The sequence below is a fragment of the Rattus norvegicus genome, chromosome 1 (genome assembly GCF_021556685.1).
Source record: "Rattus norvegicus strain SHRSP/BbbUtx chromosome 1, alternate assembly SHRSP_T2T, whole genome shotgun sequence".
In the NCBI taxonomy this organism is placed as follows: domain Eukaryota; kingdom Metazoa; phylum Chordata; class Mammalia; order Rodentia; family Muridae; genus Rattus; species Rattus norvegicus.
The window spans coordinates 10,266,128-10,293,041 of record NC_141534.1 but is presented as its reverse complement, the minus strand read 5'-3'; the positions used below and the strand labels follow the sequence as shown (position 1 = coordinate 10,293,041).

General features: G+C 39.4%; 1 protein-coding gene and 1 long non-coding RNA gene across 2 annotated transcripts in view; one reads left to right on the top strand and one right to left on the bottom strand.

Moving 5' to 3' along the window:
• The window catches only part of LOC103690921 (uncharacterized), a 52,867-nt gene that overhangs the window by 23,392 nt on the left and 2,561 nt on the right, over positions 1 to 26,914 (bottom strand). The window contains exon 2 of the long non-coding RNA XR_015649018.1: positions 22,786 to 22,887. This is a non-coding gene — a long non-coding RNA (uncharacterized LOC103690921). The remainder of the gene's footprint in view (positions 1 to 22,785; positions 22,888 to 26,914) is intronic.
• Gje1 (gap junction protein, epsilon 1) lies at positions 21,979 to 24,394 on the top strand. The gene is made up of 3 exons (NM_001197092.2): positions 21,979 to 22,083; positions 22,772 to 22,954; positions 23,363 to 24,394. Exons 1-3 carry the CDS (start codon positions 22,045 to 22,047, stop codon positions 23,756 to 23,758), a joined length of 618 nt encoding a protein of 205 aa, NP_001184021.1. The 5' UTR covers positions 21,979 to 22,044; the 3' UTR covers positions 23,759 to 24,394.

Genomic DNA, 26,914 nt, shown 5'->3' with positions numbered 1-26,914 from the left:
AACCAAAAGTCATGTGCACATTTTAAAAGAATTTTTCAAATTTTAAAGAGTATGCTTTTACTGATCCATTCAGAGTTGTTTGCTCACTAAATGGTGTGTCTCTTAGAATTTTCTACCAACTAAAGTGTTTTTGTTTTCCCAACTTATACAAATACCTCAAGTAGTTTTGTATTACACTGGATATTGTCAGATGAGAAAGGTTTGCTTTTAACTCAAATGATCAAGTAATCAATTAACATAGTCATGCAGATAACGGTCTACATTTATTGATTGATTTACTCTGTGTGTGTGTGTGTATGTGTGTGTGAGGGAGGGAGTGTGTGTGCACATACATGTACACACTTATGGAGAAAACTTATGAAGATCCAAGGAAAACTTGCAGGAGTTATTTCTCCATGTGGGTTCTGAAGATCTAATCAGACCATCAAGCTTGTCACCTTTCCATGCTAAGTCTGCCGGTGAGAGAAATAGCATTGATAATTCTCCTTGCGCCCCTAGCCTTAGAAGAATATACATCCATTAAAACATACATCAAGAGAGAAGTGCTTATTGAATTCAGTCACAGGAAACTTCTTGTAGAATATTTGGTTCTAAGGGAATATGTAGTTACTAAAATCTCATTTGAACACAAGCAAAGGCCACAAAGTGGTCCTATTCCCACGCTCTTTCAGGAAGGATCAATAAATAAGACCATCCATTGACTGAAACGGCTTCAACACTTACAAGGTTCATGATGCTCCTGCAGTTTGAAATGTTGATACTCAAGAGAAGTCTCCCATGCTCTGTCTGAGTTAGCATTTGATTCTAACCTGCTCTGTGGACCCACTCTAAACAGTTCTTTCCACTAGGATCTTATTTTTAGTCAAGGCCCTTCTACACTATTCGGCAATTAATGAGATATATTTAGACAAGCAACATTAAAACACATTATTTTTATTTCTTGCCCATTCATGTTTCCATTAGGACTTTTAGAGTTATATGTTTTACTGCAAAAAATTTACTGGCATAAGTAATTTTTCAGCTTGCTATTATCATAAATGTTATCTAAATACACTTTGATGGTTATCATTGTCTTTAACATAATGGCCTTTAACTAGTTATTAACTCCTACCAGCATCATTATGATTAACATCATTAGCAACCTTCCACCTCATGAATGAATTGCATATGCATATTTTGTATAGTGACATTGCTATTAGAAAATGGCTGTACATAAGTTCACATCCTAAATCGTTTGGATCCCAGTTACAAGCATACATTACGGGGTTGGTTTCCACTCATCTAATGTACAGCAAAGTTTGTTATGAATAAATCACTATAGGATACTTAGAGAACCTTTCACTGAACCTTAAGAAGTGTTACTGACAAATGAATCTGGGAAAACTGTTCATTCTAAAACTGTGAGACAGTATGAGATGGTTTTAATTCTTTTATCCCCTAGATGACTCAGAAATCTCAAACAATTATAGCCAGTAGGACATTAATATACTCATCACACACATGGCTCCATATCCTATCAACTCCTATATATCTAATCATAAGATCTCTACGAATAACGTAAAGAAAAATTAGCACATTCTCAATGCATAATGAGTAGAAATGCATAGAAAATGTGACGCCAAATTGTCCTTACAAAGAGAGGAAAATATTGCATAAGTTAAGTGTGTGTAACAGGGCAAAACATTAAGCAGCTTTCGAAAAGCTAAGTGTGTCCTCACTTCATTATTATTTCAAGGAGTGGGTTTCCCTAGTAACACATCACAAATGAGTAAGAAGCAGAGCTCGACAACTGAGGAGGAGACTTTTAATTCTGCAATCTGAAGCTTATGTACATACAAGACTGCCTACACGAACTAACGTCCAATTCTAGAAGCATGTCATAAATTAAAGGCATGCATTGTATCTCAGGAACTCAAAACATGATTCCATATTTCCAAATATTGACTCATAAGGATAATGTTTTGTTAAGCTAGAAGTAATCGTTAATTTTGTCCACACTAAAGCAGGCAGCATGAGCGTTTACAACCTCTCGTTATGTGTGACATTTGGAAATGACAGCATCATTGATAAAAGTTGGAATTAAGTCAGATATGAATGCCAACAAAGGGGAAGCATTAACTGTAGGCACTTAAGTTTGACTTGTAGTAAGTAATTTTTACAGTATATATCGTTCTACAGATATTGTTTGTCAAACAATGAAAAGCAATTAGAACATTCACAAATTTAGCTTTTCATTATTTGTCACAAGGAGAAATGCGGTTTTCTTACCAATGAGTCTAAGTGATCCAGCTAAGACACCATCACCTCAATAACTCTTTGGTTATTACAATAATCTGAAGTGATATGAGAAAAAAATCTAACCGTGCTGAAAAGAACAGTTAATACTCCAATTCAGCTGCATCCTCAGCTCTCACTAATTTGCAGTCCTTACATAATTATATTTTATTGATTATTTTATTTATTGTAATTTTAAATGTTATTCCAGTTTCTCCTCCACAAACCTCCTATTCCCTCCCCCTTCCTCTATGAAGGTGCACCCCCATCCATCTACCCACTCCTGCCTTGGTGCCCTAGCATTCCCCTATCCTGAGTCAATGAGCCTCCACAGGACCAAGGAGCTGCCCTCCCCAGTAATGCCTGATAAAACAATCCTCTACCACATATCCAGCTAGAGCCATGGGTCCCTCAATGTGTACTCTTTTGTTGGTGGTTTAGTCCCTATGAGTTCTGGAGTGTCAGGTTGGTTGATATTGTTGTTCTTCCTATGGGGTTGCAAACCCCTTCAGCTCCTTCAGCTTTTCCCTAACTTCTCCATTGGGATCCCTGCACTTGTTCTGTATTGGTCAGGCTCTGGCAGAGGCTCTCAGGGGACAGCTATACCATACTCCTGTCAGCAAGCACTTCTTGGCATCAGCAATAGCGTCTGGGTTTGGTGTGTGCAGATGGGATGGAACCCTAGGCTCCTGTATTTTTAAGGATATTGCTCCTGTATTACAACCTACCTTATGATCAAATTTCTTCATTTGCCAAGGGTAACTTGGGATTGCATAAGATAAAAACCTCTCCAAGATCATGTTTATATTCAAGACAGATTGTCAAAACAAATGTGGATGATATTCTTCTTATGTCCCTTAAGACTTAAGTTCCCCTAGGTCAAAATGAACTAAAGTGTCCACTTCTCAAGAACTTTTGAATTATAAGAACTACTCCCAGTGATCAGAGCCATAAAAGATGGTGTGGGTCTGAGAGACCAGAAACGGCCCAGCTTCTAAAGGGTGAGCCCTCTACAGCCTGGAGCTGTTAGCTTATGGATTCTGAACACGTCATCCTCTCACGTGCCCTTCTCTCTGCACTTGCTACATGGCCTTTCTCTGTCATATCGCCCTCTGAGTCCAGACATAGAAGTATCCAGGAACATATGCACTATAAATATCACTTGAAGTAAAAGTGTGAAACATTTTTGGACTCATTAAGATGATAGAGGCTATAGTTCAGGAACAGGGATAAGATGATGAGTCAAATCTCTCAACAATGGCCCAACGACTGTTGTTCTAAACCGAAAGAACAAATAAACCATCTAAACAACCCCATAACTCCTAAAGAAATAGAAGCAGTTATTAAAAGTCTCCCAACCAAAAAGAGCCCAGGTCCAGATAGGTTCACTGCAGAATTCGATCAGACCTTCATAGAAGACCTTGTACCAATACTGTGCAAACTATTCCACAAAATTGAAATAGATGGAGCGCTACTAAATTCCTTCTATGAAGCCACAATTACTCTTATACTGAAATGACACAAAGACCCAATAAAGAAAGAGAACTTCAGACCAATTTCCCTTATGAATATTGACACAAAAATACTCAATAAAATTCTTGCAAACTGAGTCCAAGAACACATCAAAACAATCATCCATCATGATCAAGTATGTTTCATCCCAGGGATGCAGGGATGGTTTAATATACGAAAATCCATCAATGTAATCAACTATATAAACAAACTCAAAGATAAGACCCACATGATCATTTCATTAGATGCTGAGAAAGCATTTGACAAAATTCAACACCCCTTCATGATAAAAGTCCTGAAAAGATCAGGAATTCAAGGTCCATATCTAAACATAGTAAAAGCAATATACAGCAAACCAGTAGCTAACATCAAACTAACTGGAGAGAAACTTGAAGGAATCCCACTAAAATCAGGGACTGGACAAGACTGCCTGCTCTCTCCATACTTATTCAATATAGTACTCAAAATCCTAGCCAGAGCAATCAGACATCGAAAAGAGGTCAAAGGTATACAAATTGGAAGGGAAGAAATCGAAATATCACTATTTGCAGATGATATGATAGTATACTTAAGTGACCTCAAAAGTTCCACCAGAGAACTACTACACCTGATAAACAACTTAAGCAAAGTGTCAGAGTATAAAATTAACTCAAACAAATCAGTAGCCTTCATCTACTCAAAGGATAAACAGGCTGAGAAAGAAATTAAGGAAATGACACCCTTCACAATAGTCCCAAAAAATATAAAATATCTTGGTGTGACTTTAACCAAGCAAGTGAAAGATCTGTATGACAAGAACTTGAAGTCTATGAAGAAAGAAATTGAGGAAGATCTCAGAAGATGGAAAGATCTCCCATGCTCATGGATTGGCAGGATTAATATAGTAAAAATGGCCATTTTACCAAAAGCAATCTACAGATTCAATGCAATCCCCATCAAAATTCCTACTCAATTCTTTATAGAGATAGAAAGAGCAATTTGCAAATTCATTTGGAATAGCAAAAATCCCAGGATAGTGAAAACTATACTCAACAATAAACGAACTTCTGGGGGAATCACCATCCCTGACTTCAAGCAGTATTACAGAGCAATAGTCATAAAAACTGCAAGGTATTGGTACAGAGACAGGCAGGTAGATAATGGAATAGAATTGAAGACCCAGAAATGAACCCACACACCTATGGTCACTTGATTTTTGACAAAGGAGCTAAAGTCATCCAATGGAAAAAAGAGCATTTTCAGCAAATGGTGCTGGTTCAACTGGAGGTCAGCATGTAGAAGAATGCAGATCGACCCATGCTTATCACCATGTACAAAGCTTAAGTCCAAGTGGATCTAGGACCTCCACATCAAACCAGATATACTCAAACTAATAGAAGAAAAAGTGGGGAAGAGTCTTGAACACATGGACACTGGGGAAATTTTCCTGAACAAAACACCAATGGGTCAGATTCTAAGATCAAGAATCGATAAATGGGACCTCTGAAAAACTGAAAAGCTTGACACTGTTATTAGGACAAAATGGCAACCAACAGATTTGGAAAAGATCTTTACCAATCCTACATCTGGTAGAGGGCTAATATCTAATACATACAAAGAACTCAAGAAGTTAGACTCCAGAGAGCCTAATAACCCTATTAAAAATGGGGTACAGGCCTAAACCAAGAATTCTAGCTGAGGATTATACAATGACCAAAAAGCACCTAAAGAAATGTTCAACATCCTTAGTCATCAGGGAAATGTAAATCAAAACAACCCTGAGAGTCCACCTCACACCAGTCAGAATGGCTAAGATCAAAAACTCAGGTGACAGCAGATGCTGGTGAGGATGCGGAGAAAGAGGAACACTCCTCCATTGTTGTTGGGATTGCAAACTGGTACAACCACTCTGGAAATCAGTCTGGAGGTTCCTCAGAAAATTGGACATTGAACTGCCTGAGGATCCAGCTATACCTCTCTTGGGCATATACCCAAATGATGCTCCAACATACAACAAAGACACATGCTCCACTATGTTCATAGCAGCCTTATTTATAATAGCCAGAAGCTGGAAAGAACCCAGATGCCCTTCAACAGAGGAATGGATACAGAAAATGTGGTACATCTACACAATGGAGTACTACTCAGCTATCAAAAACAATGACTTCATGAAATTCATAGGCAAATGGAATGAACGAGAAAGTATCATCCTGAGTGAGCTAACCCAATCACAGAAAAACACACTTGGGATGCACTCACTGATAAGTGGATATTAGCCAAAAAGCTCAAATAACCCAAGATGCAATCCACAGACCACAGGAAGCTCAAGAAGGATGACCAAAATGCGGATGCTCCCACTCCTTCTTAAAAGGGAATAAAAATATCCATAGGAGGGGATATGGAAGCAAAATTTAGAGCAGCAACTCAAGGAACAGCCATTCAGAGTCTGCCCCACATGTGCCCCATATATATATAGCCACCAAAACTAGATAAGATTGATGAAGCTAAAAATTGCATGCTGAAAGGGACCGGATATAGATCTCTCCTGAGAGACACATACAGAGCATGTCCAATACAGAGGTCCATGCTAGCAACAAACCACTGAACTGAGAACAGGACCCCCTTGGGGGTCCTCTTGAGGAAGTATTCAAAGAGCTGAAAGAGCTTGCAATCCTATAAAAACAACAATGCCAACCAACCAGAGCTTCCAGGCACTAAGCCACTACCCAAAGACTATACATGGACTGACCCTGGGCTCCAACTGAATATGTAGCAATGAATAACCTCATTGGGGCACCAGTGGAAGGGGAAGCCCTTGGTCCTACCAAGGTTGGACCCCAGTGCAGGGGAATATGGGGGGCCCAGTAAGTGTGATATATAGGGGCAATACCCGTATAGGCAAAGGGGAGGGTAGGGAAGGGGGTCTTATGGACAGGAAACCGGGAAGGGGAATGACATCTGAAATGTAAGTAAAGAAATATATCTAATAAAAAATGTTTATGACATGAAAAAAGAGCAATAGTGCATCTATAATGCATTACACTGTTGGGATAACAAATATTTTAAAAAATGTTTTAAATTTACTTCTATATGAACATACTCTGAGATGAGGATATGTGTACAGAATATTTGTTGAACAGGATGCTTGCAGCCAACCATCAGACTGAGCATGAGGACCCCAATGGAGGACTTAGGATGAGACTGAAGAAGCTGCAGGGGTTTGCAACCCCATAGCAAGAACAACAATATCAACCAGCCAGACACCCCCCCACACACAGAGTTCCCAGGCACTAAACCATCAACCAAAGAATACACATAGAGGGACCCCTGGCTCCCACTGCATATGTAACAGAAGACTGTCTTATCTGGCATCAGTAAGAGAGGAGGCCCTTGGTCCTGTGAAGGCTTGATGACCCAGTGTAGGGTAATGGTAGGGTGATGAGTAAGGAGGAGTTGGTGGGTGGGGAAGCACCCCCATAAAAACAAGGGGAGGAGAGATAGGATTTGGGGGTTGGGGAGGGAAAACCTGGAAGGGGATGATATTTGAAATGTAAATAAATAAAATAACCAATAATTTTTTAAAGAATTGGATGCAGAATAAAATGGAGAAGACTGGTCAAAGGAAGAACCATCTATAACAAGGTTGTCACTAGAATCTTGGACAATACAAAGAGGAACTTTGGAGTTGGGATAGCCCTTGGGGATTGTCCTGAACTGCTATAAACTGCACTAGGACTGCATCAGCCCATTACTGGTACAAGCAACCCCTGGAGAGGAACATAAACTAGCATAACAAATCCTTGAAAGATAGCTATGCTTTGGGAAGGATGCAGCTGTCCTGTTACTAGCCCATATCCCCAGTAGTCATGGGATAGTGTGGACGTAGAGGACCCTTTACCACATTGGACCACATGACCCTCATAAGACATAATCTTAGCTGGTTTGGGTTTTGCTTGGTGTTTACTAATCCTGAGAAATGATCCAAATCGTGATGACTGGATAAATTTTTCTGGTTTTGCCCAACAACAACAACAAAGACTCTAGACGTAACATGCACTTAAAAGCTTTAATCTCCAAATCACATTGGGAAATGACCAACTTTCAAGTAGTGATCACAAGAAATCAACAGTAGAACTTCTTTTCTAATCAGGTACTTACATTCACATATGAAAGCAAACACTTGACACAGACTACCTCATTCAACCTTAATAGAAGCCCTAGGAGGTACATCAATCAATTTTTCCTGTTGCAGATTATAAGCTGAAACCCAGGAATAAATAGAATATGATGTTTTCAGTATAATTTGAAAATAGTCAGATATTGAAATACAGGAGATTGACTGTCTTGGATGTCAGCTTAGCATCCCACGAGTGAGGGGCTAATTGTATCTAACACAATGGGGAAAATACTAAACAGTAACCTGTGCTCAATCTTCAGGACTCACATAGCGAACATAGAGAATCAACATCAGCAAAGTTTCTTGTAACCTTCATCCATGCCCTATGGTACAGTCATGTCCCACCTCAAACAACAAGTATACTGAAGTAAACACAGTAAAATTCTAATCATGAGGTAATTGAAACATCTTTGCCCTGGTCCTCCAATAAAATCTCAATTCTTTCTTAGAGGAAAAAAAAAACAGTACATACCAAAATAGACAATAACACTCAAACAGTCAGAACTAAAAGAATTGGTCTTTTCAACAACAACAAAACAAAAACAAAAACAAAAACAAACCAACTCCACAGCTTGGCATAATACTGAGAGTGTACCTCCTTCCCACTTACATGGACCTCTGTCAAACTCCTCATTGTAGATCTCTGTCTCACCTGCTGTATAACAGATCTCTTTACACTGCATTAGATTTGTCCTATGATCATATGCTCAACAATCTTATTTTGTTAGAATACTTAGAACCACAAAATTCGTTTGAAGGGTTCTCTGTTGGGGGAGAACTGTAGTGCTATAAATTGGGTGTTTTGCTTTCAAAACTAGGGTATTCCACCACCAACAAACAACAGCCTTCTGTTACTATCACTGCGAAAGATTCCAAGTCCTTATAAAATAAACAGTGCAGAACTTCACTGAAAGAGAAGAAACAAACAAGCAAACTGTGAATACATCGACTCTTGTCCATCTGTTTCCAAGCTCTTCCAGGAACAGGAAACCCAGCAGAGCCTAGGCATCTCCATGAACTGAGAAAGAGAAGGTCAGGTTAGGGGGATGGGAAGATGCCTGGCTTGCCAAAATTAATACAGCAGGGGTGGCAACGAAGCAGAAGGAACTCTGGAGACCTGCAAACAGGGATGCTTGAAGCTTCTGCTGAGGAGTGGTCTCATAGATGACAAAAAGCTACCCAAACCTGAGAAAGAACTGGTCTAAGTTCTAACTCCTACTACCACACAGACAGACAGACAGACGGACAGACAGACAGACAGATGGATATACGGATGGATGGACAGATAGACAGGCAGACGGATGGATAGATGGATGGACAGACAGATGGATAGAAGGATGGACAGACAGACGGATGGATAGAAGGATGGATGGACAGACGGATGGATAGACAGACAGATGGATGGGTAGACAGACAGACAGACAGACAGGCAGGCAGGCAGGCAGGCAGGCAAATACTTATTTTCCTGGCACTCAGGGAAGCCAAAGGAAGATTACAAACTTACAGAAGCCTAGGTTGCTAAGTAGCAATGTCCTTTCCCCAAAATAAAAACCGAAATATTTGAAACACAAAGAAGTAAAAGTAGTTTGTGCCCTGAAACAGTTTGTATTCTCAGAAAGGAAATACTTCATAATTCAGGATGTGCTTTGTGGAATACATTCATGCACTGAAAACTACATTTGGGTCAATTATGGGCCATTCATATAACAGTGTCCCCATAAGATTAAATACACACTATGGTATTTGAACACCGACTGAATTGCATTAACTATGTACATCTCAGGATTTATGCCCAACCCTGATTCTTGAGTGACTATCCTCAGTAGAATTCTACTTTAGTTGTGAGTCTAAATTTTCCACACTAAAAGCAAATCTAAACGCGCCTTAACAGTGTTTAAACCAATCCTCGAAACTATGTATCAGAATCTAGTAATATAGCTGCATGCCAGAACAAATTATAATCATATTTAAAAGAAGACTATAAAGTTCAACAGCCAACAAAATAACATTTGCAAAGCCAGGCAATCAGTTAAAAATCACCAGGTTTATTAAGAGCTACAACACGTAATTAATAACGATAAAAATCAATCACAAGAACAGACCTAGTGGTAAAAAAAAAACAAAACATGAAAGCAGAGAATATATTAAAAGAGCTGATAAAACGTGTTCTGTCTGTTTAAACGAGAAGAGAAAAGATATTGTCATAATTGCTAGAAAAAAGAAAGAAAGAATTGTTTTAAGTCCTAAATTTGGCTTCTAGTGCATGACTCATTCTGAAAAGCCCACACACTTTTGCTTTATGGCCCATATGGTAAGAACTTCACTTTCGTGGACCACTGAATTGCTGCCACAATGATTTGGCTCTCATTTTATACCAAAGAACAACCAGAGAAAACAAACAAACAAACATACAAACAAACAATGCTACAATAAAACCCGTGTTCACAAAGGATATGGCACTGCCCTGTTGATCTCTTCCTAGAAATATGTCTAGAATGAAAAAAATTCCAACTGCAGAACCTACGTGTTAACTCTTTGAGATAAAAGATACTGAAAAGCCGGGGTTGGGGATTTAGCTCAGTGGTAGAGCGCTTGCCTAGGAAGCGCAAGGCCCTGGGTTCGGTCCCCAGCTCCCGGAGGAAAAAAAAAAAAAAAAGATACTGAAAATATAAGGATCGGTTACGGTCCTCATTTTCTGTTCCTCTGATGGAGCACATCGCTTCCTGCTTCGGAGACTTTATTCCTCACACTTTCTGTTTCCTTTGGTTAACCACTGTCCAGGGCTATTACACGGAAAACTCCAAAAGGAAACAATTTGTAGGTTTTAAACCGTGAAGCACCCGGAGCAGCGTGATGAGATCTCTCTTGCCTCATCGCTTCCTGCTCGGCGCGTCAATCATCCTTTCATCTGTGTGCCTTCCCTGTGTGTGCTAACTTTACATCAGTCACTTAGCAACTGTCTCTGCTGGACCGACTATTGTGCCAGTATTGCGGTGCTTAGGCTCAGAATAACTCAGACAGAGACACCTAACACTAACGCTCATGCCTGAATTGTTTCCTGCGACTCATCCCATCATCTAGGTGCTGAATTATCTCATGGAAAGAGCACTGAGTACTCTACATAATTTGAGAGAAATAATAAGCACATCTCAGAACTTTTATCAAAAATCTTGCTACATTGTCTAATTGGTTATAAGTTATTACATTTAAAAAAAAACCCTCTTTCTATGCCTGACTTTAAATTTCTTCACAGACATTACATTTAGAAACTGTTTAAAAAATATCACAGTATAAAAAATGTAGGACCATGGTCCAAGAGTGGAACTGTGAAAGAAAAATTCTGAGTGCTTGTGAGAAAACTCCAAGAGAACAAGAGTCTATTGACTCAGCTTCTTCGAGCCACGAAGTTGTTCTTGGAATGTGCTTCCGTGCTTCTCCCTGCCACAGTAAATGAGATGAGCTTGCTTCAGATTGGTCATTTCGACTGCCTGTGGTTATTTGTTTATAGGACTCTATGAGAAAACACATTGTTTTGCCTCATGCAGCTTGCCTGACCACAGGTAGCTTGCCCTTGTGATTGTACATTTTACTCATGTGCCTCCTCCTAACCCACAGAGCATAAGTCAGATGCTCAGAATAAAGTTGGCTATTGCGTGAGACTTGAGTCTGCCTCATTCGGCTCCATTCTCCCAGGTGCCACTTCCCCTACAGAGGTAAGCGGACAAGGACTTAGACCCAGGTTCTGTCTGTGGTTTCAGGACCCTAGAGTGGAAGATGTAGACAGATGTGCCACGAATTACCTAAATTGCAATATATTTAGCTCATAAGACTGCAAGCTTGGTAAAAGAATGACTCTGGCTTTGCAAGGGCCTACACTCTGTGCTGTAACATAGTAGAAAACCAAGCAAGTGTTCCTGAGACAGAAAGAATTGCAGAGATGTGTCCTTGTCCTCCCAGACCCACCCTCTAAAAATCCATCCCCTCCCACCATACCCAGTAATCTACTTTCAAGGACAGAGGTCTCAAGACTACTTGGCATAACTCCTGCTAAGCTTGATAGAATGAGCAATCACCTCCTGAATGGTAGGGAAAGTGTTGTTTATTGAGAAACCAAGTATGTATCTGACAGATACCATTCAAGGCCATACATAACTTACTACGCTAATCCGCATCTCTCTTAAGAGTTGCCTTGTCCATTTTAAACATGGACAAACAAAAAATTCCTGACGATTCAACAGGCAAAAGCAGGGAAAAGCTATGGACTTGGGTCTTCTAGATGTATGTGGAGTTTGATCATAGTCGTGAGGTATCCAAAAAGGAAGAGTTGCATGTGTTAGGAAAGTAGAAATCGGGCAGTCCAAGAATAGTCAAAATACGACACCCCCCCCCCCAGAATTATAGGAAAGAGGACCTTCCATTCCAGTCTTAGAACAAGAAGCTATTGGTACCAAACAAGTAACTGTCCATAAATCTCGAAAGTTGAGCAGTCATCACAAGTATGGTAATACTTAGGCTCATAAAAACCACAGAATTGTGAAATTACTTTAGACTATAGTTTTCAGTCCCTTCCTATTGGAGAAATGGAGGTGTACCTCAAAAGGTTAAATCAGTTACCCAAAATAACATTGCTGGTTATTGGCCCTTCCACTAAGCCATCCCCAATTATATTCCAGAAAATATAAATTATTCATGTAGAAAGACAAACCCAATTTTGGCAGGTCAGAGATTTCTGTGAGATATGAGTTGGTTAAGGACCATGATTTATGAATCTAGGCAGCTATCCAGCTTGCCTTATCTCAGCTGTCCTTCTGGGAAGCACACTATTGTGAGGAGCTAAATTGATCTCTATTCTACCCGATTCAACCGTCACTGGCTATCATGCGAGGGGAAATGTAAATTACCGGGACACAATGCAAATACTGAAAGTCAAAAAGTGTTAGAGAGGAAATTTATATTGAGATTATCTCCCCTTCTTTGCTAGGTACAAAATTTTCCCTGATAACTCATGACCATATTCTGAAAGATTAAATACAAATCATGTCCCATTTTAAGTAAACCCTCAGCCCTCAGCATGTTTTTAAATACACACACACACACACACACACACACACACACACACACACCAATATATACATAGCCATCCATTCCTCATTTAAGATTTTTTGTTATGTGTGTCAGTGTTTTGCTTTTACTGTATATGTGCACCACATGCATTCAGTGATTCCCTGGTGCTTGGGTTGGGTCCTAGGAAGTGAACTGGGGTCTTTTGGGCGAGTGGCAAGTTGTTCTTAACCACTTCGCCATCTCTCCATCCCTGAACCTCACATTCTTTTATCCTCATATGGTTTTTGAATTCAAGGACAATTCAAGGACACTCCAAACACCTAGCATAGCAGCTGATGTTGTAAGTGCTCAATGACTACTGAATGAATGAAAAAAATACAAGATAAGCACAAGAACACACACACACACACACACACACACACACAAACATGGGTAGAAAGGGAAACATGTAACAACTTCATTTTTATCTTCAGGCTTTGTAAGGAATATGGGAACCAATTGTATTTACTTAAGGTGAATAGCATGATGTTTTCATAATTACATATATTGCTAATCATAGTGAGGCTTACTAGTGTATCCATGTCTACCTATATGATTGATGTGTGCTAACAAGTTACCCTGTTACAAGTGTTTGATCTCAGCATGTTTGTCTGTAACTACATTGCTATTAAGTCACCTTGTTAATTTTGCAGAACAGACACTGTAGTCTTTCTCCCCACGGGAGTTCATGTGCCCCCATTGGCGGCCACCATGCTACTCTTTCTATATATTTCTATATATTTGAACACATGAAATTTCATATACAAGAGTATTTATCATCCTGTGTCCAGTTGGAAGCTTACTTACGTTACTCAATGTAAACCCTCTATTATTATCCATATGGTACCATGTGACAGGGTTTTTCATTCCTTTAAAATATGAATAATTTTCATTTGGCTTGTGTGTGTGTGTGCGTGCATGTGCGTGTGCACTGCGTGTGTGTGTGTGTGTGTGTGTAGAGAGAGAGAGAATGAGAGAGACAGAGCAATACAGATACTTTTATAATGGCCATTAAGCTGCTCCACATCTTGGTTATTGTGAACATTGGCAGGCAGAGGATTGTACAAGCTATTAATCTCACTTGTTAGGAAGTATCCTGAGATTGTGAATCATTACAGCAGTTGTTTTTTAAAGGCATTCATACCCTTTTCTGTAATTGCTGCCTGAGTGTACAAGCCCATCATAATAAATAGGGGGGTCCCCTTTCTCCACACGTTTGCTGACATCGTAACCATTCTGAGAAGTGTGAGATAATATTAGTCCAGTTTCAGCTTGTGGTTCCGTGATCGTGGGGAATGTTGGGCACCTTTTCATGTGTCCTTTGGCCATTTGTGTTCTCTTTTGATACATGTTTATGTAGTTCTTTATCCATCCTTTAATCCAGGGATCTGGCAATTTGGTTATCAGTCACTGAGCTATGCATTCTTGATTAACCCTTGATTAACACATAAGATGAGTGCGTTTCCACCCTACAGGTTATGCTTTAGTTTAACTGATTGACTCCTCTGTTGTAGAGATGTCACTCTGGTGTGTTACCACTTTCTGGTTTTACTTCTCTTGCTTGTTTTTAATGTTGCATCCAAAAATTTGTGACCAAAACAATGTCAGGAAGCTTTTCTTCTGCTGTCTTCCGGCAATGTCACAGTTTCATTTAAAGTCTTCCACCCTGTCGCGCGCCCAATGTCCTGCCAGCAAGAACGACGCGCGGCAACAGGATTCTTCTGCGAGCAAGCCTTTACTGTGTTACAGCTCTTCTCAGTGTTACAGCTCTTCTCAGTGTTACAGCTCTTCTCAGTGTTACAGCTCTTCTCAGTGTTACAGCTCTTCTCAGTGTTACAGCTCTTCTCAGTGTTACAGCTCTTCTGAACAGGGACCCCGAGCAGCAAAATCGCTCGGCTTATATAGACAGCAGTATGCTAATTATCTCTCAGGGATTGGTGGGGCTTGGATCACCCCACTACTTGTCCTCCAGGGATTGGCGGAGAATGAATCACCTCATTAGCATATTAACGGTCAACTAACACCTGGTGAATAAACCGCACATGTGCAGTACCGCTGTTCACCACTAGAGGGAGCCCTAGCAAGGGGACAAGCCTGCACATGCGCAGTAAGTCGTTTATATCCAGACAAGGCTGGATGTCGGCGCCATCTTTGTTTCGCCGCGCCGCTCTCTACACCACCCATCGTAAGGTTGTGTTTTTCTCTGAGAGAAGGTTCCTATCTACTTCCTTCCGTGTGTGGTATCCAAGTTTCTTACTCAGTGAAGACTACTGTCCCTACCCTGTATTTGCTTGGCATCCATATTGAAGATTGACATGCGTAAAACCCACTTCCATGCTCTGGCCCACTGGTCTCTGTTATATTTTTAATTCCAATTCACACGGCTCTTCTGACTATTAATGCTTTGAATACATTTTCAAATCAAGGAATGTACTGTATCTAGCTGTGTTTCTCTTGCTATGGACTGCTTTGGTATTTAGTGGGCTTGGCCTCACATTTCCATATTTTTACACAGAATCTGTACACCAACTTGGTTTATGGGTTATCTAAGCATTATTAATTATTATAGTACCTAAGTATAAGTTACCTTCATTTATCTCCAACATTTTTAATTCCTTCATTGGTATTTTGTAATTTTCTTTTTATATAATTTTTACTTTTACTGAAAATAGCTTACTTTCTCACATGATGTGTAGTGATTACAGGTCCCCTCTCTCTAAACTTTGCAGTTCCTCCCAACTGCCCCTCCCACCTGGATGCATCCTTTCTGTCTCTCATAAGAAAATAAAAAGGCTCCTAAGGGATAATAATAAAAACATAAGGGATAATAATAAAACAAAAACAAATATATTGGAATTGAACAAAACAGAAAAGAGCCCAAAGGAAGGCACAAGAAACAGGCATAGACACAAAAACTCACTTATTTGCACACACAGGAAACCAATAGAACCACTATACTAAAATATTTATACAAAGGCATAGACGATAGATAGATAGATAGATAGATAGATAGATAGATAGATAGATAGATAGATAGGCAGGCAGGCAGGCAGGCAGGCAGGCAGGCAGGCAGGCAGATATACAGATAATGTGAGGTCCGAGTTGAATCTCTTCCAGGACCTCTTGAATGAGACTCACGGAGGCGCTGATAGATGCAATAGCAAGAGGAGTTTAATTCCAACATGCCGGAGCCCTCCCACTTCAAGGGGAGATGACCCTGAGCAAACTCTAACAGGGAGTTATAGACCTTGCAAACAATTGGGGCAGAATTCAAACAATGGTAACTAGGCAGGGTACTATTGATGAGGCAACGTGACTCAGGATCAGTGGACTATTCTGGACTTTCCAAGGGGAGATGGTTAGGGGTCAAGGGTGGGAATCGGTTGGGAGTCATAAGTGGCTGGGAAGTCTGACAGCTTGGCTTGCAGTTGCTCCAAGAACTAAGCTAGCCCTGCCCTCCCTTGAAGGGAGGAGTCTTTATGCTCTCAGGTTTGTGGCGGAATTCTCCCACTGGCCTTAGATTGATCCCAAACTCTGGCTCTTTCAATAAATAATATATAGATGTCATATAGATGATGTTTTTCAAAAAGGACCCACAAGGATTATAAAACAAAGAACCTCCACTAACATCAGGTTCATTTCCTGTTAGCAATGTAGTACTGGGAATGAAAGCCTACGTAACCCTAGGAGTAGTTTGTTTCCCCAAGTGAGATTCCCTCAGAAAAAGCTAAATTTTCATTTAAAAGTGACTGTCCACCCAATTAGATAAGATGGATGAAGCAAAGAAGTGCAGGCCGACAGGAACCGGATGTAGATCACTCCTGAGAGACACAGCCAGAATACAGCAAATACATATGCAAATGCCAGCAGCAAACCACTGAACTGAGAATAGGACCCCCGTTGAAGGAATCTTAGAAAGGACTGGAAGAGCTTGAAGGGGCTCGATACCCCATATGAACAACAATGCCAAGCAACCAGAGCTTCCAGGGCCTAAGCCACTACCCAAAAACTATACATGGGCTGACCCTGGGCTCCAACCTCATAGGTAGCAATGAATATCCTAGTAAGAGCACCAGTGGAAGGGGAAGCCCTTGGTCCTGCCAAGACTGAACCCCCCGTGAACGTGATTGTTGGGGGGAGGATGGGGAGGGGAACATATAGAAGGGGAGGGGGAAGGGTTAGGGGGATGTTGGCCCAGGAAACCAGGAAGGGGAATAACAATCGAAATATAAGTAGGAAACACTCAAGTTAATAAAGATGGGGGAAAAAAGTGGCTGTCAGTTGAAAATCACTCCTGGGTTACAGATAGGGACGTGCATTCACTTCTTTCAGTTCTAAAGCCACATCTGGAACAGACTCCTGCAGGCCCCGTTCTAAGAGTGCTGCCTCACTGAGTTCGTAACATTCACTGTCATGGTGACTTAGAGGGCCTTGTTTTCTTAGTGCCCTTTATCCCCTATGGTTTTTAAACCATTTCAGGCTCCTTCCCTGCAGAGTTCCTTGAGCCATGAGGGGAGAGATTTGAGGTAGAAATTCCCTTTAATCCTAAGGTCTCTCAATTTCTGACTAATGTCTTGCTATGGATCTGTATACTCATTCCCACTTGCTACAGGAGGAAGCTTCTCTAATGATGGTTGAGTAAGGCAGTGATCTATGAGTACAGCAGCATGTCTTAAGTGTCATTCGATTGCTTTGTTTGTTTGTTTGTTTGTTTGTTTGTTTTAGAACAATAGGATATGGATTTACCCTGGCTCTCTGAGCTATCTAGTTTTAAGTTCTTGATCACCAAACAAGCAGTATCAGGTATGCTTTGCATCTCAAGGAATAGGTATTAAGTCAAATTAGACACTGGTTACTCCCACAAGCTTTGTGACCCATTGCACTAGTTAGCAAATCTTGCAGGCTCACCACCACTGTGGATCCAAGGGTTTATTGATGCGTTGGTGGTTATGTCTCTCTTTTGGTGGTGTGCAGACTACCTTCTTGTACCAATGCTGCAAGCATGAGGAGGTAAAGGCTCTGTGTAGGCAGGAGGTTAACTGTTCCACATCCAATGAGTTGTATAGGTATTGGCATTAGCAATGGGTCACTGCCATGGTTTGTGGAGAGTAACCTATACTCTTAGCAACAGCCTGGTTTGTTTGGGTCTCCCATGGGATCCCTTTGTCTAACAAGTGCATTAGAACTAAGAGCTTCATTTGGTGATAAGACATGGCCAGTTGGAGTTCCCCCCACTCCAATAATTGATGATTTCATTTAGATCGCATGCATATTTATAAATGTGTGTGTGTGTGTGTGTGTGTGTGTGTGTGTGTGTGTGTATTTTACAAAGCTTTGACTGTATTACATTCCCATACTATCCCTCATATGGCCCTTAATTTTAGCTGTCTCTCCTTGTATTCCCTCCCTCGTTTCCCTCCCCATGCCAACTTGATCTCCCTATTCCAGTCACACACCCCCAATCATCTATAACTATCTTCCAATTCTAATCCTTGTCTCAGAAATTTTTATCTCTCCCAGCCCTGCATCAAGTGTCTTACTCTATACCTAACCTCTGTGTGTGGTTCCATGGATTGCAACTTGGCTATAACTGACTTAACAGCCAATATCCACATATAAGCAAATACAAATAATATTTGTCCTCCTGGGCTTGGGTTAACTTACTCACGATGATTTTTATTTCTAGCCCTGGTTTTACATACTATAACTTACTCACGATGATTTTTATTTCTAGCCCTGGTTTTATTTCTAGCCCTGGTTATACATACATTCTCTTCCCATTGAGGCATTTCTTTATGCAGTGTCTTCATTTGTTGCAGATCCTCCCTGGGTATGTGTGATGATTGGCTCAGTCTTTCCTCTGCTTTGCATCCTTACAGTGAAATCAGACTCTGAAGTGGGAACACTGCAAACATTGGTAGGACCTCCAGCTACTGGGCTCCTTAGTGCTCGCCTAATATTGCATAGAAGAAAGCAAGAAAGTCTGTGACATTTTCTCCCTTCTTTCTCCATGATTTAGCATCTAAGCTTTCACTACTGTCTCTGGAAGCAAACTTTGGAGTCAGGACTTGCTGTGCTAGAATACTTTCACCCTTACTCTTCCTGGTTAGTAAAAAAATGGCTATTATAAGAAAGAGATTTGGGATAGAATTCAAATTGATGATTAATTACATTATAGTGTTCTTGCATGCGATTTCATAGGTACTTAAAGTATGAGTAATGGTCATGTCAGTTAGATGAAAGGTTGCTAAGAATCTTCAAAGCATGGTCTCATAAAAAGTTTATTCCACAAACTAGCAAATACATATAAAGGCAGAAAAGTAAGGATTTAAGATGTTATACGACTTAATAAAAAGCTAAGCATACGCCAGGCGGTGGTGGCACACACCTTTAATCCCAGGACTCCAGAAGCCTAGGTAAGCAGATCTCTGTGAGGCTGCGGCCATCCTTGTCTACTGAGCAAGTTCCAAGACAGCCAAGGCTATGTGGGAAAACCATGTCTTATAAAAACAAAAGAAAAAGTTAGCTAAGTGTATTAAATCTGACACACAGATACACAGAAACAGGGAGGAGGAGGGCAGGAATTAAGTGTGTAACAGTAGAAGACGGAGAGATGGTTTAGCAGTTTAGAGTCCTTGTTACTCTTGTAGAGAACCTGGTTTCCCTTCTCAATACTCACATGATGGCTAACAGCAGTCTATGTCCAGTTCTGAAGGGTCTGACATCATTTCTGACCTGTGTGGGTGGGTGCCAGGCGTGCATGTCATACACATGTATATGTGCAGAAAAAATTCATATACATAAAAGAAGTAACTTTTTTTTAAGACTGCAGTATCTAAAGAATTGCTAGTATGGGTTAAAGAGCTAGATCTTCTTCAAATTATAAGACTATTTGCTCCCTGGTTTCTCCTGGCGGGCTGCAGTTAAGGAAACCATTCGGCTTCTAACACAACCACTGTTTTCCTAATAAAAGAGGGAAGATGCTTTCAGTCAAGAACAGAGCACAGAGTTATAGGCCATTGAAGAGCTACAAACCGTAGCTGGCTGTGGATCTGGGAACCCTTTCTGTTAAGCAATAAAGTCTCCAGCTGGCAATATTTTCCCACGTGAATTTCAAACTCGTTGTGCAACAGTGATAGCTGTGTCCTGCTCTTTCAGCTCGGGAGCAAGAATCGAGAGCTCACAGGTCTGCTTCAGAGCTCTCTGTGGATGGTGAGCAGAAGAAGACATTTCTCTCCGTATCTTCAGACTCTAGAACAAGAAGAGTAATATCTAAACCACATCCAGGCATAATGGCTCAAGTCTGTTATTAGACGAGATGTTTAGCCTCCTGGCATAATATTGATAAGAGTAAAAGCGATGTGAGTATCTGTGGTAGAATATTTATAATAGAGTATGAATTTGGGCATAATTTTTTCCTTATTTTAGTACCCGTACCTCTGTCCTATGACTTAAGATGAAACAGGAGAAGCCATTTCTCACATCTGGGTTATCATAGCTTGCATTACTTAATGCATCAGTAGGAAATGCAGTAAGCAAGCAGGTGCCTAGGCACTACTTAGCCTGTATTTTTAAGAACCTGCATGTAAATAAACCCAGACGATCCTACCAATAATAAATAATAAACAATCCTACTAAATGTCATATGTGTGAGGTCCCTCTCCCAAAAAGTGCTCTTACCTGGTGAGTTTAACATCCCTCTGAAAGGTAAGAGTAAATATATAACACTCATAGGTCAGGACTTTCCTCCTTGTGAGCCAGCAGCCCATACAGGGGTGGCAGTGATTCACAGATGAAACTGTATACATGTTTAACAAAACATTATCATTTATTCTTGTCCACAGATAGAATCCAAAGCAGGATTTCCTTCACAAAAAGAACTGTAAGGGCTGTTATGCTTCTCTTTCTAGGAAGGATTTAAAATATGCCCATTTTTTTAATCTGAAGAGGTAAGAATGGGAGCTAATTTTCTAACCCATCTTCAAGTGGTTCATTTTGGTTGCTCCTATTAAAACAACTCAAGAATGTAACTGTCTTTGCGCATTGGTTACAATTCTATATAATGTCATTTTTCCATTGTTCAAAACAAAACAAACCAGCCTAGAGTTCATCTTCAGACTATTACAAGAGAAAGAAAGATGAGTAAAGAAAACACATCTGAGGCTGTGTGCTCTAGAAGAACAAAACAGCAGTCAGTTTAGATAGAAGTAATTATTTTTCTGTCTAGGTCCACGCTGTACCTTAGCACCAATAACAGTATCTAGTGGACAGTGTGTCTGTTAAAGAACAAAAGGAAAAGATAGATTGTTATGGTTTAAGCTAGACCCTAGTCTTATGTTGATTTTCATCCTACACGTGAATCCTTAGGGTAGAGAACCTAATTGCGTCTTTGCCCACATCTCTCGCAAGTACTCAGCAAAAAGATAAATATAACAACACGCTGGTCATTCAGGATTGGGGTAATTATCACGAGCCTCCGTTTCCAACTTCTTAGCCCTCCTAGACGTTAGCCATATGTTGTGGAAGTCAACCAGAAAATATCGGAACTACCTCCTTGCTCTTTAGGACACACCGCGTACCGCTCCAAAGCACTCGGTGTGCCGATTTACATCTAAGCAATTCTCAAGAGACCGCAGGGCCCCCTGGATGCTCAGGGCGTCTGTCTGCTGGCCTGCTTTGCTAGCACTCCTGGCTGACTGGCGGGCTTTGCTGATCTTGCAAGCCAAGGGATTATTAGACTGACCACGTGCCCTCTGCTTTTGTTTCTTTGTTTTTGTTTTGTTTTGAGATGGAGATAGGAAAGTTGACTAGGGCCCCAGAGATCTGTGATGGGAAAAAGAAAAGAAAGGAAAAGGAGGAGGGGAGAGAAATTTGCAGAGGTAAGTGATTTCTGTCGTACAAGTCAAGAGAGAACGAAAAAGTTTGATCCTGGTAGAAGCCATCTGACAGCATAGTTCAACGACAGCCCACGGGGATGCCAAGATAACATCTCCTGAAAGATGTCTCTAAACTACATCAAGAACTTCTATGAAGGATGTGTAAGTAGCCAACAAGAAAATCAATTGCGTGTGTTTTTGTTTGTATATTTTAACCCCACTGGCATGTATGGTGATGAATATATTTACTGTGCATTTACAAAGAAAATAAAATAACAACCATGTGCTGTAAAATAGTCTAAATTTAAAATGATGGGCAGATTTCACTTTGGAGGTGCATTCCTCCATTGACGCATTAACGTCGCTCACACTCTTAGTTCAATATAAAGCATGAAAAGAAAACTTGCCAAAACTAAATAAATGTCATTCTGTCATTATGATAGCAAGTGTTCTAAGTTGAATGTTGTATCTGTCATTTAATCTTCTGAAAGAGGAAATCAGACATTCTAAGATATTTTTGGTTTTATTTCGAAGGGATTACAAGAAGGGGAAGTGTTTATCACATTCAAAGTTGTTTAAAGCGTTTCTAAACTTAACCATCTGACTGGCAATAGATCCCTATTTGCCTTCTGTCCTTTATAAATTTATGAGTGAAGTGGAATAACAAGGCCCTAAGGAGGGCTTCACAGTGAACTTGACCATCTCAAAGAGTCTTCTATCTCGCTAAAAAAACTTCTCAGATCTCAACACTTTTAAAATTCATTTTAAAATGCGATCGTGAATACACCCTTCCAATTGCCCCCTTTTAAATGTTTGTTTCCAACCAATTTCACCACTTCAAAAACAACAGGTTAAACCTCCCACCGTGATCGGCCAGTTCCACACTCTCTTCTTCGGCTCAGTGCGGATGTTCTTCCTTGGAGTGTTGGGCTTTGCTGTCTATGGGAACGAGGCTCTGCACTTCAGCTGTGACCCAGACAAAAGAGAGATAAATCTGTTCTGTTACAATCAGTTCAGGCCAATAACCCCTCAGGTAAGTTTTCTGGCTTGCGCACAAACACTGACTCCCCAACACTCGTATTTTCTTCTTCTCCAGTTTTGAGAACTGGATTGCTTTTTTAATTGTCTGAACTTGGAATTTTCTCCCAAATCCAATATTCTACTATCTGTTGCCATAAAGGCATCAAGGCAGCTATTATAATCAAGTAATTTACCATTTCTTCAGCAGATAAGCAGTGATGATAAAAATATGATTTCCAACTGCCGTATGTTCAAAGTTCTAAAAATCTGCAATCTAAAAATCATTGTATTTCATTGTTTATAAGATATTTGCAAAAATGTGCAGTTTTTAAATTAGGCCTTGGTGAATCCGTGACTTTTTCATGTATCCTTTTGGTTGTTGCTTATTTGATTTGACTGAAACAGTTCTGATATGCTTTAGGTGTTCTGGGCATTACAGCTCGTGATTGTCCTGCTCCCTGGAGCTATTTTCCACCTTTACGCGGCATGTAAAAGCATCAATCAAGAGTGCATTCTCCAGAAGCCCACGTACACCGTGATTTACATCCTCTCGGCCTTGCTAAGAATCAGCCTGGAGGTGTCAGCCTTTTGGCTTCAGATTCACCTCTTTGGCTTCCAAGTGAAGCCTGTATACTTGTGCGATGCTGAATCTCTCGGTCAAAAAATAAATACTCTAAAATGCATGGTTCCAGAACACTTCGAAAAGACTATCTTCCTCATCGCAATGTACACGTTTACTGTGATTACCATGGTGTTATGTGTTGCTGAGATTTTTGAGATCATATTTAGAAGGTCATGTTTCCTCTTTAAACGGTGACAGGGTTGACTGCTTATTATCATGCCATGGTTCCCATGAGTCGTTTATATTTGGTTTTCTGATCGGGTACTTCAACCCCATATGTTCTTTAAACCTCAGTGTGTCTGTCATTTGTGTATACTAGAGAACGGGATGTCAAGTTCTGAACTAGGTGTTTTAGAGCAAACATTTCCTCCTATTGGAATTTTATAATTTATTATATAATAATGGACATGTAAGCCTAATGATAGCTCATTTTTAAATGCTAAATTTATAGGCTTCTCTCATATACAACACATTTAAGTGATCACATTATTTGTGGCCTAAAAGACTTCTTGTGTCAGTTAAAGACTGGAAAATTGATGTTCAGAGATGTTGTTTATGTGCCCTAAGTCACAAAACCAAACCAGAGTCCAGGTCTTTCCTTATACACCGACTCATGCACCTTTAACTTGGACATAATTATTTTTGCATTTCCGTAAAACGTACCTTTAAACACAAAATATGAAGGAATTGAGAGTCATAGAGTTTAATCACTAACTCAAAGAAGATGAGCAATTGATTTTTTTTAAGTATTAAACCCATATTGTTTTGCTGAAATCAATATTAAATGATTATGGGGATAGTTACCAAATAAATTAGACTTGTTACAAATAACACTGTGGATGGCTTCCTTGTTTTTGTTGTGCCCACCTGCCCTGCAACAATTAACTTCCATATTAAAAAGTATTGAAATGAAAATTTTGTTTCCATGAAACTATAGTTCCTCCTTAGTTTTGAGAGCGTGTCATAGGCAATACTATGGAAAATCAGAGCACCCCTTTCTACTTGCCTGTATTATCGACAATCATCCTCACCTTACATCTTTTAAAATTCGTTATGTCCTGCTGTTTTATGCTAGCTAGCACTTTGGTAGGGAACCGCACAGAGTCAGGTACTGAAGTTTTGGAATTTTTATTGAGCACTGTCTACCTTATACTTGATATTAAAAATTCTTCATTAGGCTTTTAAAACCATTGTGTTAGCTCCACATAAAAGCACAGAAGAAAATCCAACTTTGTTTTCCTAAACAAATAGTTACTCGGGACCAACTATTTAATATGCACTACATTGCTAGGTCAAATTTAAAAGTAAGAATTGGTACCCAAAGGGAGTCACATTCTGTTGTCCAATGATATATCTACAGAGTCATAATGAGAGAAAACTGTAAATAAAACAAAAAAATAAGGTGTTTTGCAAAAGTCTAAAGATTTCAAAAAAATCAAAATAAATTTATAATAATCCATGGAATGTGGAATAAGGAAAACATGGCATCAGAAATTAAAAATTACAATAACCAAATGATACTGAAAACAGAATTTACTGAAATTTGTTTAAAGAATTAAAACAGTGTTTGGCAGCCTATGAAAAAAATCTATATTATGTCACTAAAAATTGTAAATATTTTTACCTTCTCACTTCAACAAATTAGCAAAACAACTAGTTAAAAACGATTAAGTGAGATGAGAGTGAAACTAAACACACAACACATAGAAAGATGAAGGTGAGAGTTAAGAGGAAACTCGTTAAAGGAAGCTTGGCAAAACTAGGAAGCTTCCAGTTACACAGGTTTAGATGATAAAGTAAAGGAAGTCAGCCTTATAATAACAAAAAGTGATCGTAACGTGATCATAAGAGTATATGAGTAATGTAACAATAAACTTGATGGGATGAAGAGTCTTTGAAACATATAAATTTAGAAATATTCTTAAGTCTATTTAAAAAATTTCAAATTCAAACCCTTTTCATAAAGAAAACTCCACATCCAGAGGGCCTCTCTGGTGGAAATCATCAAATGTTTAAGGAAGAGAGAACACTGCAAAATCTCTTTAGGAAAGAAGAAAAAGGAGCCTCCTAGTTTCTCAGGCAAGATCGTGTTGGAATGAGTGGAAAATATTTCTTTTTTTTTAAATTAGAGCAGCTTAATGTTTGTATCATAACTTTGATATCAAAAGTCCTAGCAAAAATATATTAGTAAATGTAACCCAGCTAGCATGTACAAGGTTGGGTTTATCCTGGAAATGAGAGACTATTTCTTAACACTTAAAAGGCAATTGATGTGACTGAACTATATTAAATGAATAAAGGAAGAAACCACATAACCATCTTAGCAGATGCCAATAAAAGTATTTGATTATACTGAACAGTCATTTCTGATGAAATAAACAAAATCAAACTTTTCACTTAATATGAGGATTACCTAAATTTGAGTAGATAGATAGATGGATGGATAGATAGATAGATAGATAGATAGATAGATAGATAGATAGATATATGAATTTATGGAAATACCACATGGTATTGGATGAATGAAAAATTTTCCTCATGATTTGAACAAAGAGAAAAATTTCCACTTTTACTAGTTTGGCTTAATTTGAACTGTAGTTTGTTAAAGCAAACAACAACAACAACAAAAGTGTATATGTTGAATGATTTCTTCAATAAATTTAATAAGACCAAAATAACAGATACAGAGGTATGCAACTTGGAAATCATCTTTATTCATACAGCAGCACATACAAAATCCTAAAACATTTAAAAAAAACTACAAGAATAGTGAATTGCCTCAAGAAAACACTGTAGCAATAAAAATCAGCAACAAAATATTTAAATTTGTAGAAGTATGGCCTTTTAGAATAATCACAGAAAACACATGGGGGAAAAATCACACAATATTTGCTAGGCAGGTACAATAAAAACAATGTAGCAATCCTGAAAGAAATTTATAAAACAAAAAGATCACGCCGCCATTGTGACTGAGGTGGTGACCTTTAATCACTAAGAATTTCTGATACTGACACAAATGAGTTCAGTGTAATCTCGGCAAATTATTGTAAATATCTGCAGGCAGTTTCTAAATTTCGTATGGAAACACAACTGAAAGCAAGTGATAGAATAAATTTTCTACAGGGGAAAAATTCATTATTTCAGTACAGCAAGCCAAACAAAACTAGCAAGCAAACAAACAAACAAAAGGCACCATTACAAACGGGGGGGGGGGGATAAAAATTACCTAACACATCTCTGGCAAAATCACATAGAGACTGAAACTCGAAGAGGATTAGCATAACCACTAAGTAAATAGAGGCAAATCAGGTGTTAGAGTCTTCAAGTAAAAATTAACAAAGACGATTGCTA

What these genes read in the sequence shown, in the direction of transcription:
- Gje1 (NM_001197092.2), top strand. Translation starts at nt 22,045, where the DNA reads ATGTCTCTAAACTACATCAAGAACTTCTATGAAGGATGT. An exon ending in AGAACTTCTATGAAGGATGT is followed by an intron (nt 22,084 to 22,771) that starts GTAAGTAGCCAA and finishes CAAAAACAACAG; the next exon opens with GTTAAACCTCCCACCGTGAT. An exon ending in TCAGGCCAATAACCCCTCAG is followed by an intron (nt 22,955 to 23,362) that starts GTAAGTTTTCTG and finishes GATATGCTTTAG; the next exon opens with GTGTTCTGGGCATTACAGCT.